Here is a 17,785-nt window from a genome sequence, read left to right on the forward strand (position 1 = left end):
GGGGGGGGGGGGGAGGGGGGGAATGTAGGAGGGGTGTGGGGGTGTGTATGTATACACACACACATATACACGTAGTTATGCTTACATATATGTATATTATTTTGTAAAACAAAACTTTTTCAGTTTTAATTATTTCAGCTTCCCCAACGGAAGTAACAGAGTCATCCTATCCTAAGCAAACATTCAAGCAAGTTACACTGAAATGCACACAGGATTGTTTTGAGGTAAACATGACTTTGTTAGCTTAATAGCTTCTTGGGGCACTGTAAGGTGGTTGGAGAGGACAAATGGACACTAACAACCTCCAGTTCTACTATTAATTGCTCTAGGCTTTCCCAGCATTGGTTTAGTGACTGTATGTAATAAGGAAGTTCTGAGTGGTTCAGCAAGGTGAATGGCAGAAAACTTGGTATTTCTTGTCATCATGGCCTGGGTGAAAAGCAGTACGATGTCCTAAGAATTAGATCGACCTGTGTGTGCATGTTTGCGCTAACTGGGTTTTCTGCTGGGTGTTGCATCCCAATTACCCACACAATTATTTTTATCACTAAATCTACTAAGCATAGGAATACTAATTATGGCATTGTTAAGCCTTTTTTTGACACCCCTCTTTATATTTCTAAATGGAATGAAATTACTTGGATCAAATCTAATCTGTAAAGGCATCTCATTTACTGACTCTGCAGATCCCAGAGTGGAAATTAAGTTGCATTTTGTTTTTTACACTCAGACTTTGGATGCATTTATAAGGAAAGTACTGCACTTTTAACCTTTTCAAACCTTTGAATCTCGTTAATTTCACAGCAGTTTGTTAATGTTAACTAAGTGAAACTTTGACAAGCACTACGGCAATACGTTATCATTAATTACTGAAACATGATAACTGCTTTAGAGCTTATGGTTCTGGCAGCAAAAATTAATGCTGTTTCTTTTAATAATAGTTAAGCCATATCATCTAAGGTTTCTGGCTTGTTTGAGATGTGAATTTGTTTTATAGATTATAAATATACCTATATAGTGTATGTATAAAGCAGAATGCCTGTCCTTACTGATTATTTTTTGTACCATATTGTAAATTATATTATTTATTCTTTACCAATTTTGGAAAAAGGTGTTTTGGTTATTTAATATAATATACAAAAGCTGTTAAACTTCCTCTGTTTAAATTTCCAATTCAACTTGTAAAGCTGTTTTTATTCTTGTGCATAAATACATACTAATACTTGGTCTAACTTACGTCCAGTGTGTTACTTGCCGTTCATGCCCTATCGGATTTTTTCCTTTTAACCTTTACATAATAATGGCCCCGGGAAGGGGGTTGGGGGTGGAGGTGCCTACAAATTTGTCCATAAGGCCAAACCTTCCAAAGGTGAAATTACGGTTTCAGTGAAATCAGTGGCATAACTTCCATTGATGTCTCCCATATCAGAATTTTCATGATTTTCACCATGGTGAGAGAAGGCTTCTGTTGGGTTTGGGGATTTTTTGCTTTACAGCTCCTATTTCCAGTAGTGTCCGATAATTGTGTCAGAAATGTGTCAAACCAGAGAGCTCTTGGTCCTGAATGTCCCATCTTCATCCATGCTCACCAGTAACAAGGGTAAGAAAGAAAGAAAAACAGAAAAAATGCCAACAAACCCACCACAAAACCAGCACCAAGCAAAAGAGTATTATACATCTTGGGGTGGTGCATTTTTTGGTTTTGGTGGGGTTTTTTTCTGTCACCGCTTCAGGTAAGCAGGAGCTTGGATGTAGAGGTTGTATTCAGGCTATATATTTTATACAGCCACTACCAGGAAAACTTTCACCCTGAGGGCAATCAGGAAGTGGAACAGGTTGCCCAGAGAGGGTTGGGCAGTGTCTGTCCTCAGAGCTTGCCAACACAAAACTGAGTAAGGCCCAGAGGAAGCTGGTGTGATCTAGCTCACCCTGTCAGACACTAGGCCTGAGGTTCCTTTCAAGCTGAATTATCCTGTGATCTGTGTCATTAATCGATTCTTTTTTTGTACACATCTTAGGAGTTTGGTCTCTTCAATACACAACGGGAGCTTCAGTTTAATTTTGCATTGAGGAAATGCCAGGCTGTTCTTCAAGTAGGTAAGAAACGAAGAATGTACTAAAAAGCTCAGCAAAAACCTTACCAGTAATGTTCTTTGATGCATCCTTTCCATCCAGAGTGAGGACTTGTCTCTACCACCTGGAAAACTGGGCTGAGGGACCAGGTCCGAGCTCTTTTCTCTGCAGCTTCTCGCCTCCACCCTGCTGTGACACAGGCTCAAAGCTGAGAGACCTTCCATGGGATTTTTTTCCTTTTTTTCCTACCTTATGTCAAAGGTGGTACTGAATCCTACCACTTTCTTTGGTCACAGATTATCTAATTTTGCACTTCATGTCCAAAACTTGACACTGTAAAAACAGAAGGAATGAGTTGGAAGTAAAGGATGATCAGCAAAGCAAGATGTTGCAGTTAAGAGTACCTGTCTTTGGTGTGTGGGGGTTTTTTTTGTTGTTTTGTTTCATTGTTGTGGGGGTTTGGGTGTGGTTTTGGGTGTGGTGTTTTGGGGTTTTTTTAATCCTTCAGAGCACAAGCAGCAGTACGGCTGCCTCAGAAATTTACTTCTTGGCCTATGGAAAGCCGTGGAACCATTAAATCAGATTCTTCAGCTGAAAATGTTAATTGGTGACGTTGCAAACGTTTGGTTCACAAGGCCCGGGCGGTGCTGGCTCCCGGAGCAGAGCTCCCCCAGCCCTGAGGCCCCGGCGGCTCCCCCGCGGCAGCGAAGGGCCGGCACCGGCTGAGGGGATTCCCTCGGGCGGAGCGGTGACGGCCCGGTAAGGGCGCACGCCGCCGCCCCTCCACGCCTGCTGCGCTCCACCGAGCCGAGGCGCGGCGCCCCGCCCGGGCAAAGCTTCCGAGGCCCACGGCAGACCTGCCGCCGCGGCCGCCCTGTTGCGAGGCCGTGCCTTGCGATGGCTGGCCTGCTGGCACTGCCTGTACGGCGGCGTTCTGGGGCCAAGTGCCCGTGCGAGGCGCCAGGACCTGGTTGGACCGAAGCCGGCCCCTCCCAGAGCTGTCGCACCCGGTGGCCACAGGGCACCCGCCTCGGTAGCCCACACGCGCCCCTGTTCGCCCGGGAGGCGGAGGGGCGGCCTCCCTGGCCCTTAAATACCTTCCGGCTGCTCGCCCCGCTCCTCTCAACCAATGGCTCCGCAGCTCCCTCTGACGGACATTCAGCCCTACCAATGGGAGGAGGACAGGAGGAACGACGACGCGGGCCCTCTTCAAGCTTCCCTCCCTCTGCGAGGCTCACCGGACAGGCGGGATCATGGGGGGGGGCGGGCTGCGTTCGATAGGCTGTTGGATATGATGGGCAGGTGCGTCAACCAACGGCAGGGCAGGGCGGGCACGCCGGCGCTACCTGCGGGTCGGGCAGCCGAGGCGGAGCGCTGCGCGAGGCGCTGCGGAGCCGCGCAGAGCCGAGCCCAGCCCAGCCCGCCGTCCGCCACCATGTTCCAGGGCCCCGAGGCCGACTCGGCCAAGCCCAGCTCCAGGTGGCGCGGCGGGGGGCGCGGGGCCGAGGCGGGGCGGGCAGGGCGCGGGCGGGCCGGGCCGCGGGGCTTTGTTCGCGGGGAGGGCTGCGGCAGAGGGCCGAGGCGCGGGAGGCGGGGGGGAGGGCTGCGGCTGAGGGGAGCGGGGTCCCGCGGAGGGTCGGCCGCTGCTCGGTGCCCTCGGTTCGCCTCCCCCGCGGCCTGGGGCGGGGTGCGGCGCTCGGGCCCGGCCGGCCGGGTGGGACTGAGCCGCTACCGGGGGTTGCGGGGCTGGAGGGGCCTGGTCCGGGGCTGCCCCGCGGGGAAGGGGGGGCCTGGCGCCGGGGGCTCCTTCCCCCTAGCCCGCTGCCCCGGGCCGGGAGGAGGGCCCGGCCGCGCTCAGTGCTGCGCTGAGAGGACCCGCCACAGGCGTCCGCACCAGCCGGTGCTGGCTCGTGCCCGCCTTGCAAAGGTGAAATACGTTGTTGTTACGTTTGGACGAGGGCATGCGGGCTGGTAACGCGGGGCTGAGGTGATTAACCCGTGCGCGAGGCGGTCACGTGCTCGGAGCGGGGGAAGGAAGCGTTTCCCGGTGTTAGGAGGGCGCTTTGGGTTTGCCTTTTATGCCAACCGCTCCGAGCTGTGTCCGGCTTTTACGATGACATCCGAGGATGCCATCGTAGTGTGGTCTCCAGGAAGCTTCTGCTCCCATTGGTAATTCTGAAACCACGATTCACTCAGGGTTTCTGGATAGAGTCTGGGATCCAGGTTCATCATAACTTACTAGTTAACAGCTAGCAAAGGTGGTGTTACTACACCTTGTGCTCTGGCATTGTGGCAGAGTGTTTTCATCGTGCCTGAGAACAAACCTTAGCAATACACACAGTATATGAACAGACCTGGCGCGGCGAGCGTGCATACTGCAGCACTGCAATATGTTACCTTACTGGATTTTATTGAGCGGGCTCTGAGATGATGACTATCGACATATAGCCTATGCCATCAAAAGCAAAAAGTACTTGGTTTAAATACACTTTTCTTTCCAGAGCTTATTCTATTCCTTCCTTAAGCAAAAGTTTATGTGATGAGAATGCAAATCCTTTTGCCGTTCTCAATGTGTAGAAGTTTCTCTAATTAAAATGAAATTGAATTCAAAGTCACTGCAGCAGCCATCATCTGCTGTGGAAGTGGGAAAAAATAACTCTTCCTAATGTAAAAATCTTTGTGATGATGAAATTATGAACAGATGCTTTGCATTTTGAGAACTTCGTAATACAGAGGTATTACTGTTAGAAATAAGTGATGCAAAAAATACTTTAAATGAAAGCTTCCACTTTAAGTAATTATCCAGTGAGACTTATCTACTGATCCAGGTAATGTGTACAGTGATACAGCAAACAACTTGTTTGCTGAATCAAACTAACTTCCTAGTTTTAATTTATTAATTTATTAAACTTTGTAACAATGCTTTGTATTTTTAAGGAAGTTTTGCTTTTTGAAAATAAAACATGGAATTGCGCATCTAAGAGTTGTTGCTGGGAAAGCAAAGGAGGACAGAATTCTATCATTCTACTCTTGGTGCGTGCTATAAAGATGCATTGCTTTTATGTATCGTCAATTGATTTAGTATATGAGCAATTTCACAGCTGCTGTATAGAGCTGAAAATGTTACATGTAGCCATCTTGGAAATGTAATACGCATGTTCCCCTCTTCCCCATCAAGTAGAACTTTCAGATCAAGGGCGTAACTGACTTAACAGAGCTTGCTGTTTATTTATGAGTGAGCTATTTAATGAGCCGTGAGTTGGTATTGATCCAACAGCAGGAGTGTCCCCAGCACCTTCTGGTCTTGGCTTCAGAGCCTGGTGTTCTAAACCTTAACACGCCTGCTTTCTGCTAGTTACCTTAGTGATAGTCTCTTATGTATAACGCAACTTATTTTACCTGCTTTATTATAACTGTCTGAAGACTGGTGGGACTTCAGTATTTAACTTCTAGGCAGAATTTAAAAAAAAGTACATATTTATATAGCCAGTGTCTTGAAGTAATGGATGTCTCAGCACCTCTTCCACAGGTCAGCTGAAAGATTTAATGAGGAAAGGGCATTCAAATTCAAGTGTGTTAGAATGTAGGAGAAAGAGACCACAAGAACTAATTAAAATTCTTCAAGCCTGCCAGAAGAGAACAAAGCAATTAGTAGAGGCTTTTAAACTTAAAAGGTAGGGTTCTTAATTCAGCTATTCTAGATGAATTGACAGTCCTGTAGTCTACTGGAGGGGAGGGGAAGAACAGGCAGATCTAGATTGTGTAAAAAACAGAGGGGGCAGGGTTTTTTTATTACAGTTTAAAAGACTCCTACCCCCCAGAAGAAAAGGTGATCAAACTTACCTGGTTACAATGGCTACTAGACACAAAAATATCTCTATGTATGTATGGCACTCTATGTAACTGGTATAATACCCGTATAAACAGCATGATACTAATATAAACTAAAACTGCTGTAAAGTGTTGAATTTCCTTGTACTCTGTTGAAGCAGCTCACGCTGGCTTATCCACTTTTAGCACGCTGTTTTCCCTTGGTAGGATTCACAGGCTAAATCTTGTTTTCTTTCTTTGTGTGGGAGACCTGCACATCTCAGCTGATCTAGAAATGAGTGACAAGGAGGTCAGGAGTGCTCTAGAGGCGACAAAGCAAGAAAATAGCTTTGTATTCTCCCCAAGTTTGGGCTGATGTGAAGGAGCACAAAACCTTGTCCTCTTTACTATCGTAAAATGGAAGACTTTGTTGCTGTACTTCAGGATTAGTTTTGGTAATTCCTGTGAATGATTTCGTTATCTAACTTAGCATTAGTTAGAATTTTATGGACCTGGTGTCACAGTTACTTGCAAGTGTATGGAATATTCAGAATTGTACTAGCAATTAGAAGTTTCTGAAATTGAGGAGGCAAATCCACTTTGTGTATGTAGAGCAAAGAAGTTCTTTTGGGTGATGCTGGCAGAAAAGGTCACCTATTAGCTGATTTCAAAGTGCCTCGTAAAGCACCTTGCCTTATTCATTGCAGCAGTAGGGTTTTCTTAGTATGTATACTGAGCTGAAAATGGGAGGACAATATAAGATTAATTAGTGTTGGATTTCTTTTGATGCTTAACTGAGTTGGTTAATGGAATAATCAAGACCTTTAATCTTAAAATGGGGTTGCTCTTTTTTTTTTTTCCTGCAGTGAATCTTAAATCCAGTTGCAGGAATGAGAAGTAATTTGATTCTTATGGCTGGTTGTTTTTCTTAAACCAAAAAAAATCTGAATATAGTTATTTTGTTATTCCCTCCTACGCTTGTAACAATGTGTTAAGAAAACAGCATGGTAAATGGAGTGAATCTATAGTGTAAGAAATGCTATCTGTGTAAAGTATGTTTTGCTTCCTTTCAATCTCTTTGATAGTATACTTAGAACTCAAGAAAGACTAGATGCTTTAAAAAAATTTCTGGAAAGAATGGGTAAATCCAGAAATCACTGAAATTATATGAAGGATACTAACAGAGCTGCTGTTTTAACAGGAGCCCCTTCCCAAACTCCTGTTTTTGCGTTGGTGTGTCATCCGTCCATCTCCCCTTGTTCCCTTTTCCTTCCATTTCTCAAGTTTAAATGCTCAAACTGCTTCGTGGTTTCTGGTCCATTCTGAATGATTGACATACATAATTTGCCTATATGATGTCTGGTTTTAATAGCAGTTTTAAATCTTCTGAGATATGTGGAAAGCCTGTAGCATAGTTGGATCTGTAGTGTGTTGAAAGTTAAATTGTAAATAAACCTTCTGCTCAGATATGATGTTACCTGTCCAGTGGACAAGAGTTATCCTGTCTACTGAAATTCTACTTACTCCCTCAAGCTAAAGGGATTCATTAAATCCACGGTTTTACTAAGGATTAAAATATTGAAGTTGGCCAGTAAAGATAGTTTCTCTGAGGCTGGTTCTGTCTATATAAACTACTCCCAGGCTAAAAGAGGAACTTTTTTCTCCTTCCTCTCAAAGAGTATAGAACTGCTTTCTGCATCCTGAGTTCTAAAATGCTGACAAGGCTCATTTTCTGACAGAGCAGCCAAATATCTCCACTTTTGTGAAATTAAATCTTAGACTTAAATTGGAGTAGATCTTGGCTCAGAGAGGAACCTCTTTTTATGCCTGGCAGATACCTAACTTGAAACGTCTTGCTTCTGTCACAGATCTATGGAGGGAATGTCTTGTATTGATTCACTGACATTTGAATTCTGTTCAGGTAGTGTGGGATAAAGATGTTGCAATTTATAAGTGTTCCTTTTGTATAAAAGTAAAGGTTAGTTTAGGTCCCAGATCAAGTATTCAGATTAGAAGAGGTATAATTCAGCTACTACTTTTGCTCAGCTGCTAAGATTGTAGCTAATTGGCTGAGTAGACATAAATGTAAAGATTATTTTTGCTATGTACGTATTAATTGCTTTGCCATGCTTTTTCTGTTCATTTCCCAATCAGTTCCACTGGTTCTGCTTCTGGGTAGTAGTTCAGTTCCTTTTCAGGGCAGGACCTGAAGTCTGTTGAACAAGGCATAGGTGTTAACTGGACTTATTACTCAAGGACAAGCATGACTTTTGGTAGGTTTTCAAGAAGTCAATCCATTTCTATTGTAACCTCCAAAATTTATGAGGATCTGTTTGGTACACCTCTGGTGCAGAGCTTTGGTTGTAATGGATTTGTATCTTGACCCCTAAAAATGTGGCTTTTTGGCATTCCAGCTTTCCATTGTAAACTCTTCAGCAGCTAATATGATTACTGGCAGTTGAAACTAGGAAATTTTTTAGTAGCTATGAAATTCCTGGTTTTGTTAAAAAGTGAGTTTGAGTTGTATCACAGATGCAAAGTTGGTACTGTGATTTAGCAGAAAGTCTGATTCTGTAATAGTTATTTTAAAAATACTAACCAGAGTCATATGTCTTCTCCTAATCTCCTGTTGCTCCTGGAACACCACAGATAGCGTAGCCATTTGTTCTCGTGGCACTGGTGTGACCATTCCAAGTAATCACACGTAACTTAATGATGAAGTTGACTTACTAGGAGGCTGGCAATATTTGTGCTGAACTTGAGAATATTTTATTAGAACAGCTCTTGAAAAGTAGATACTTCAAAGACATAGCAGAATTACCTGAATTAAATTAAAATCAGTATAGTTATTCATAGCGTACAAGGGAGAATGGGGAGGGGACGTCAAATATGTTGAATGCTGTAAATTTCAAATAAACTTTTCGTCTCTTCTCTCATTCTGCAATGCAGGGTATTGAAGCCCCCAGGAGGAGGTTCTAGTAATCTCTTTGGGAGTACAGAAGAAGTTTCTTCTTCAAGCCGGCCACATCGGATGGCATCCAATATCTTTGGAGCATCAGAACAACCTCAAAACATTCCAAAAAGAACGAACCCTCCAGGTAAGAGCAGCCACCTCCTTTAGCACCACTGGGCTCTGAATTGCAGCTCAGTACTGGTTTTGTGTTCCTCAAATGGAACACTGAGATCTGTCTGTCTTTTTATGTTGCATTTTTACAAATTGGGTGGGCTTGAACAATAAATTATTCAGATTTCTGAATATATGAATATTTCAGCGATCTACATGTTCGCAGACTTCTTAGCACATCATCCAAGTCTGATTCTTTCTGAGTTGAGGTCTAGGAAACGATGAAAGGAAACTGCTTCTATTCTAGAGCTGTCTCATCAGTTAGCTGCACAGAGTACAGCTGTGATTCTGAGATGGGCTAGTGAATTCTTGTAACAAAGGATTTCAACTAGTATCTTCAGTCAAGCAAAGGTAAGTATCTAGGCAGTAGAGTTCTACAAGTCTTTGAATTCTTGTATTTCTTTTTTTACTTTTTTAATGCAGTGTTGTAAAACTAGGTCATCTAGGAACAAAAAAAATAATCATAACTCTCTTGCAGGAGGAAAAGAAAGTGGTATTTTTGAGGATTCTAGTTCTTCTCAGCCTCGTCCACGCATGAATCCACCTGGTGGGAAGACAAGTGATATCTTTGGATCTCCTGTATCCACCGGCGTTGTGCGAGCTCACCCAAACAAGCCTAAGGTATTTGTACTTCTTTCACTGTCAAACCACAAAGCTAGCAGCTCAGACAAGTCTTACAGTCTTGTCACAATGCAATGCCTGTGTTCTCTTTAAGATGACAGACCTGAATTATGCATAGGGTAACTTCAAGTTAGACAGTTATTCCTGAATTCTCTTTTTGATAGCTCGTTATCTTTGGTATATCAGATCTTAGCATGCTCTGTAGTTTGCATGGAAAACTATTAATTAGACTGTGGATGTGTGTTCAAAAAAAAAGAAAAAAAAAATTCCAAAGCCTTTGGTCTTCCTTGTAAGTGAGGTACAGCCAGAGTTCTTGGCACGCAGCCAGACAGGGAGATGATACTTCTCTTTGTTCTGCAGTTTGGCAGAGGTGGTCTTGATGCCAGCTCTGAAGGCTGGTGAATGCTGGTGAGCTACAGTCATAAATCTTGATGTGGCCCGGCTGTGTGCTTCACCTCTCTTCAATACGTGTCTCTGCATTCAGTGTGAAAGCATTTTAGCAGGAGGTTAAGCTTAAGTGATCAACAGTGAAAAACTAACTCAAGATCAGCTTTGAGTGTCAGGTCCAGCATGTACTTGATTTTGTGATGTCAGACAAAAGTGTTTCTCGCTCTATAAGGTATTTTTTGATCTTAAAGCTGGGATGTGTAATGGTTGGTGAGGCTTGTAGTTAACCACCAAATCTCGTTTTGGAATAAAGGGTACGTTGCCTATTCGTTTCTGTATTTCAGTGCCCTATATTCAGTTTTACAGCCTGCTGCCTTACTCTTAAGTAGGTAGGATTCAGTGAGTAGCCACTGTGTGGGCAACGTGTTTGACATGTCAGATAGCATGGAAACTTGACATCCCGTTCACTCTTTGTGCTGAAAAAGTAGTAGCAGCCTCATTTCTCCTGGAACCTTAGGAAGAAAAGATTAGTCCAATGTAACTTTTTTCCCCTCCTTTTTTCCCTTAAGTGTGAGGGTGCTGGTAGTGTGCTTTTGCCTACCTTATACAGACTGGAGTGTATTTCGGGGGATTTGGGTCATAAGAAAGGAGGAGGGGAAAAAGACTGGGAGCTGGGTTTTGTCAACTGGGTGCTGTTGGTGTAGGAAAGGGGTTTGTTTTTCCTCTGTACCCCTTTATCAGGCTGGCATCAGGTTCTCTTTAGTTGCCTTTTTCGAGAATGTAACATTAATTCCTGTGAATTTCTGACTAAATGGAGGACAGCACTTTGGAAATTCCTATGTCTTCATTTAAAGCATTGGAATTGTGGGAAATGCTGGGATGGAAAGGAGATAGCATATTTGCAAAAATTACTGCAAGTTGAATTTCATGGGTGGGAAAACATGCAAGCTGTTCTGAAGTGTTGCATGTATTTCCAGCAGTTAATTGAGATTGTTGGGGAAATGATCTGAAAAGGTTTTGTCAGTTACCTGAGGTTCAGGTCACAAGGGATACTTAGTTCAGGTCACAAGGGATACTCGCTGAAGACAGTAATTGCTGAATAGGAATAGGGTGCTCAAGGGCTGCTTGTGTTCTGGTTGTGAATACCAGCTTCTCCTGGGTGGTAGCGGATGCTTGACAAGAATGGTACTTCCAGGCCTTGGGACTGAACTGTTTCTCATAGACAAAGTTTTAAGACTGATGGATGGATGTAGCATCTGCAGCTGTGTGAATCCTGAGATGTGCACCTTGACATAACATAATAGTTACCTCCTACCACTTCTTTGGGGATTATGTAGCGATGGAGGGGATGAAGAGGTGCACATAGTGGCTGCAGCTGTTGGCTTTTACCATGATAAATGCATAAACTTAGATCAGAAGCCAAGCAAGACTTTCTGAAAGATTTTGTGGCAGAACTACTGTTTGATAATACACTAAGGTGGTTTTTGGTTCTTTGCAGGATCACATTGTCTTGAAAGAAGATGAAACACCAAAGAAGCTAGAAGGTCAGCAAGAGAAATTCCTTTCTCTCTTCTCCTTCAGAAGATAAGCTCTGAGGAATAGTTTTGTATGCTTCCTCTTCAAAACATAAGACTAAGGCTGGTGTTTAGGATAGTATAACTGAGAAGTTTTCCTCCTTTTGGAAATTTAATCACTTGTCTTGGGGAAGTGGTTCTCTTCCTCTTACTGAGGAGAACACCACAGGCGTAAGTCTTGACACTCTGTGTGTGTTTGTATATACTTTGCTTTATACCATCTGTGTATATGTAGATATATATGGAATCTGTATATACAGAAAAGCATCTGATCAGATCACTTCTTCCTCTCTTGCTCTCTCCTTCATGTGTGTAATCTTGTAAATAACAGGTAGCTGACTGACAAAATGTATTATTGCTCAGCTAGTTATGGCTAAAGAATGATGGGAACACTGCTTTCAAGCTCAGCATGAAAGGATTGATTAGTATATTGCAACTCTTAATTGCCTGAAACTGCCAAAATAATTCTGAAGGTATGTTGCTTAGCCTGCATATCCTTGTTAGAAAGACTACTGAAGAAAGAGAGGGATTGTTGTGAAGACTTAAATTCTTCCTCAGCACCTGTTTCCTTCAGGAAAAATAACCAGAGAAACCCTAGTGTGCTGTGGGTGGGAGAAATGGGAAATAATGCAGCCTACAGAAGATGAGGCATGTTGTGCACTACAGAATAGCAAGTTGATCTAATCTCTTTCCTTTTTATTCAGCTACAGAAAATGTCAAACCACAGCTGGAAGATGGAGGTGAGAAAAAAGATCTGGGCAAAGAGGAGCGATGCAAGGAGCCAGAACCCAAGATAGACAATCACGAGCCCCGACTGGGGCCAAGGCCACGCTCACACAACAAAGTTCTCAACCCGCCGGGGGGGAAGTCCAGCATTGCATTCTACTAGGGTCATCTGTTCGCTTTCACTAACGGAGTCTGCACAGAAACACTTGTCTGTGGTTGCGAGGTTGGTTTATAGACTGTTGTTTGTCAATAGATTCTTAGGCAGATGGATAAGGGTTATGCTCGAGTGTGTAGGAAGGGTAACCTGGTGATTTGGGGAGGGAGGGCTGGGGAGGGAAAGGACAGCCTGTGGAAGATGTGAGTATTGGCTTGCCTGGGTGGGTGGCAGAGGGGGACATTAGTGTAACTTTGTGAAAGATCAGTGCTACTTTGTGGTGAATTCATCTCAGACTGTTAGGTTCTTAGCTGGTTAGCGGCTCAGGACACTCTTGTGGAGTCAGGCTTAGCCATACAGTCAACATGTACAACAGCGTGAATGGGCAGGGACCTGGAGGTCACATCTGAAAGGTTCTGCAGCGCAGCAGGTAGGCTGTGCTTTCCTCTGGGCGATAGGATGCAGCTTCACAGTGTGAGGTGACTTGCACTTTAATGTAAATACATTCCACTGGAACAAGTAATGCTACCGTGGTTTTGAGTGTCTTCAGTCTTTGGTTCTCTCTTCCTCTTTTCTTGCTTTGCAGCACGATTGCTGATACAAGGACAAAACATGCTGAAAGTTTCATTTGTACTCATAAACCATCATACGTTAAAAAGTATCGTGGTCTTCCCTCCTCAGAGTATTCAGGCTTTTCTGATGCCTTCAGTAATCTGCTGATTACTACAACTAGCTCTTGACAAGTGGTAATGCCAGTCCAACATGCTGTTTCATGTAGGTGCTTCTAGAAGACTTTTATTTAACGTATCCTGGGTGAGTGCTTGCATGGTTTCTGGTAAAGATGTGGGTGCAAATGTGAAGATGTGGGTGCAAACAATACCTTTATGGTCCTCCTTGAACAGAAGTAACTTACAGTGTACGATTACAGTGGAGAGTATACCAGGTTGTCCAGACAGCTAGCTTTGACCCAGCCTGTATAGAAATGCCTTTGCTTCTGCAAAGGTTTTTACATTGTGCCCTGCAGAAACCAGGATTGTTCTGCTGCCTTCACCACAGTGCATTTTTTTGTTTGTTTGTTTGTCTGTGCTGACTCTGTTAGTGAATTCTCTCGTCTTTGGTCAGCCTTACGTTTTGCCTTTGACTGCCTCAAATTTTTGTTGGTAAGGTTGGGAGAACTATGTGGATTCTCCCCAAACCACAGCTGTAGTTGTTTTGAGATGTGCTGTAGACGATCCTAGTTGAAGAAACAATGACTTTAGCAATACAAACCTTTTGGTTGTGCTGGCTATTTTAAATCGTGTTTGGAAGACGTGCATATTTTGCACAGACATCTGTTAGGGAGGGTAGCTCCCATCATTTGTTCTCTGAATGGACTTTCTTATCATTTCCACCAAAGAACGAGTGGCCTTACCTGCGTGTGTCTGCTGCTGCTCTAGCCCAGGTCCCCTGGGAACAGTGACTGTTCAGAGGGGACTGCCTCTGGGCCAGGTGCTAAAACACTGATTTTATAGTGCTTACTAGACTGCCTAGTTCAGTTGATGTTGGAAATGGTGGATGTCTACATGAAGACTTAGTTGCCGTTTTGGATAGTGAAATATATGGGGCAGTGCTGAAGGTAGAAATAGCCATGGGAAGTAGGGATTTCAATGCCTTTGTACCTTTCTGATCCGTTTGGAGCTCCCTGTTACTTGTTGGCCACCTAGGAAAACAAGACAGCAATTGTAACTGCAACCGTGGAATGGATTTTTCTTACTTCTAAACATGTATTTCCTAGAAGCTGTTCTTAAGCCTGTGCTGTTTAGCCTCTGGCTGAGTCTCGGACACATCTATTTGTTTCAGTTCCTTGTTCCAGCACTTGCCAAGGGTTTTAAGATGCTGCCATGTGGAAAAGTCAACCAGAGGCTGCTTTCTGCATTGAAGGGTCTGGTGTGATTGACCTGTCTGTAATACTGAGCTTAGACTTGGCATCTTTTATAGTACCTGATGTGCATTGGCTACAGTGCCTGTCTTTTAAACAGCAACTTCCAGCTAGGCCTTAAATTAGTTAAACTATGTTAATTTTCTTGCATTTCTTTCTTTGGAATGTATACCATGTTTTTCAGCTTGTCAAGTGAGATTGATGAGAGCACTTCTCCGGGACAGAAGGGGATTGGAAATCAAATGATAAATCATGCAATTGTCAATAAACCTCTGTATTTTGTTACTTCATGGTGTGTTGCAGATGTCTGCTTGTATAAATCAATCAGTCGTCCAGTTCAGGGTAGATGCACTGGTGAATTCTGTTATCCGAAATGGGAAAAATCGCAAAATCCTTTTTCAGGCCACCTGTGCTGGGCAGTACACTTCGGAGATTTGACATCCTGCTCAGGGGTCATGGGACAAGCACCTCTTAACCCTGGGGACTGTGAAGGGACGGTAGCAAGGGTGGGCTGTTCAGGTCAATGCCTTTTTGTGGGCAGCTGTACAAAGCTGGTGCCCTGTACAAAGCAGGGATGCTGTTATGCTCTTCAGCAATATTGTAAATAGACTTAAATATCCGAATATTTTAAATACTTAAATCTATTTGTAGAGTAGTGTAGTAATTCCGCTTGAGCAAGGGATGCTATTCATGTGGAGAAGTCATCGTCCCACCTCTGCACTTCCAATGAGTACATAAAACTCTCTTTGTGTGCCAGACTGTCTTGGCTGACAGAGTGGAGGTAACTGCAGCTGCAGATGTTCCAGTTTGGGGCGTGTGGGACATGATGGCCTCTCAGCCAGGGTGTGTTCTAAATCTGCTGGGTTCATCCCTTAAACCACAGCTTGTGGTGCCCTACAGAGCCTCTTAGCCAGCACCTGCTTCTACAGTGACTTCTGTGTTTTGCACAGAGAGTTTTGCTATTTATAGTTCAGGACTCTTTCAAGCACGCACAGTGCTTTGGGTGGGATCTGCTTAGTGTGGGAACTGGCGAATATCCTTGATGGATAACGTGTTGGTAATGAAGGACTGTCCCTCCTTTGAACTGTTGTCAACTAGGAGACTACAATATAGTTTTCACTTTGCAGCTCTGTATGTTACCTCATTGCTTTGCCCCTAAATTGAAGTTTTGTAGCTTAAACGCTTAGGATAGAGTATTATCGGGGTTACTGTTTCAGACTTGGAAGTAAGATGATAACCGTTATAATAAGCTTAGCTTGGGAAGTGGTTAAAGGATGCCTTGTGTGCTTTTCTAAGTCATGTACGATTCTAGGTATAACTGCTGCTTAGTTCCTAAATGTCACTGTGTCTGCCCAGTACAAGACAACCCTGTTCTAATAAACAGCCCAGCTGCAGTGCATCATCCCTCCCCATCCCCCTGAACCCCATTCACCCAGGTCAGCGCATGTTTTCCCCCCTTGGGACTGCTGGCCTCCGTGCAATGCCTTCTAAGCAAGCACTGTCTGATATTGTCCTTCTGTTACATCACTGCGTAACCATTGACAAACAGCCCGCTTTGCACTCTCCATAAGATTAATGTCCTCCCTGTCGGTGTTTTAAGTAGCATTACTGTGGGTTTTTTGAAGGATTTATACAGGTTAATCAGACTTGGCGTATCTGAAGTATGTTCTTGGGGCTTGTCTAGTGAGAGAACATACATGGTGGTGTGTGGAGACAATTATTTAAGCACTAAATGAGTAACTTGTGGTGTGTTCCCTGAAAAATTCTTGCAGTTGCTTACATACAATGTGATCGCAGTGGTGCATGGACACCCAAGTTAGTATGTGATCATGTGGTGGAGAACTGATTGATGCTTGCTTGCATCAACACATGGAGCGTGCTCAGTTGTCAGCTCACATCTTCACAGTTTGGAAGCCAGCTGGCCACTCAGCATTTTGTTCGAGCCCTGTGATGTGGCTCTATTGAATTGCAGCTTGAAGCTCTGCTGAAATCCTGTACTACTTCCCTTTGGAAAAGGTGATGGTTTAAAATGTTGAGGCTGGAGTTTTCCATTGTTTATTTTTCTTGAGGACTAAACTAGGGGCACAGCCAGGATGCTGTGCTGGACAAGAGAAAGCAGAAGGATGCCAACCTCTGAGTGTAGTCTATCTGCTGGTATCGGAGGCAGGATTATAGAGAGACTTTGGCACGAGGTAAGCCGTGTGTGTCACGCTTGTTACAAGGTGTGCAAGTAAAAGACCGAGTGATGATTTATTGCTGGCCAAGAGCTGAAGCATGGAACCCCCACAAACAGCCAGCAGACTAAACTGGGTAATTTGCTACTTGCTCCTCACTCTGAAAACACAGTCAGTGAGCAGAAAGAGCAGGTTTTAATTATTGTGCTAAATTTGCAGCCCTGATTACTTTTATTGCTTTATCTTGCATCTGGGGATAAAGATTATTCTCTCTTGAATGTCGCTTTCCCTTTCTTTCAAGCTGCAACTCCTGATGTTGTTTGCAGGACCGCCTTCTCCTCAATGCTGCTGTAACGGGCAAGAAAGAATGCCAGAATTTGCTTTACTCATCAGCCTCTCTAGCTCCAGTTAGCTTCTAGTTCTTCTCTCTTACCCTACCATTTCCCTCCTCCCTCCTCCATATATGTGTATTTTAAATGGTAGCTATGGTGCCTTTGGCCTCTCAGTTATCCCTCCCTTGCTACTCCTGGGTGTATGCTATATGCCGCTTAAGCCAAAAATGCAAACAGCTCTGTGTCAAAGTGTATTGGAAGCATAGAGGTCTGTCAGAAGTAAGCGGGAAATTTATGTTGTGCCAGTTTCTTCATAATGGTGATGGCTTTTCTTCCAGTGCCACCTCCCACAAACATGTAAATGTGTGCTCCGCTGTGTAAAAGCGCTAAACGTTCTGGCTTCTGGGAGCATGCTCTGGAGCATGAGTAAAAAAAATCCACCTCAGTGTGAGTTGCCTGAACTAATGTCCACTTCTCACGTTTCACAGTTTATATTTTAAGAGTTGCAATCCACTGTGTCTTATGCAAGAGGAAGGTTCTGCCAAAGTATTGTTGAAAAGAGCTTGTTTTCCAGGGTTGCCCAAGGCTAGGCAGAGGGTGCGGGGTGGGGATTCTTATTTTCCTGTACACGTGGTTGGTGCAACACCACAAAAATTAAAACCAGTTGATTGTTTCTTTCGATTTTTTGCAGCATGCTGAGTTCTGTGAATGCCACCCTTTACTATCATGACAAGCTCAAAGAAAGCAGAGTGCCATGCAAGTAATTTGTAGGAAGTTTCTCAGAAGTGAGCTCTGGCATTTCAGGAGTGGGTGTCGAGCAAGAATCGGGAAGGCAGGGAAAGTGAAGGTGACTTTCCTGTCATCAGTGGAGTAATTAATGAAACAACCAGTT

General features: G+C 43.9%; 1 protein-coding gene across 1 annotated transcript; it reads left to right on the plus strand.

Moving 5' to 3' along the window:
• The first annotated feature begins 3,406 nt into the window (after positions 1-3,406).
• On the plus strand, positions 3,407-14,677 carry JPT2 (Jupiter microtubule associated homolog 2). Its single transcript, XM_055804449.1, has 5 exons — positions 3,407-3,552; positions 8,833-8,981; positions 9,486-9,628; positions 11,514-11,559; positions 12,294-14,677. Exons 1-5 carry the CDS (start codon positions 3,509-3,511, stop codon positions 12,476-12,478), a joined length of 567 nt encoding a protein of 188 aa, XP_055660424.1. The 5' UTR covers positions 3,407-3,508; the 3' UTR covers positions 12,479-14,677.
• Positions 14,678-17,785: the final 3,108 nt, after the last annotated feature.

This window comes from Falco peregrinus, chromosome 5 (assembly GCF_023634155.1).
Source record: "Falco peregrinus isolate bFalPer1 chromosome 5, bFalPer1.pri, whole genome shotgun sequence".
NCBI lineage: Eukaryota > Metazoa > Chordata > Aves > Falconiformes > Falconidae > Falco > Falco peregrinus.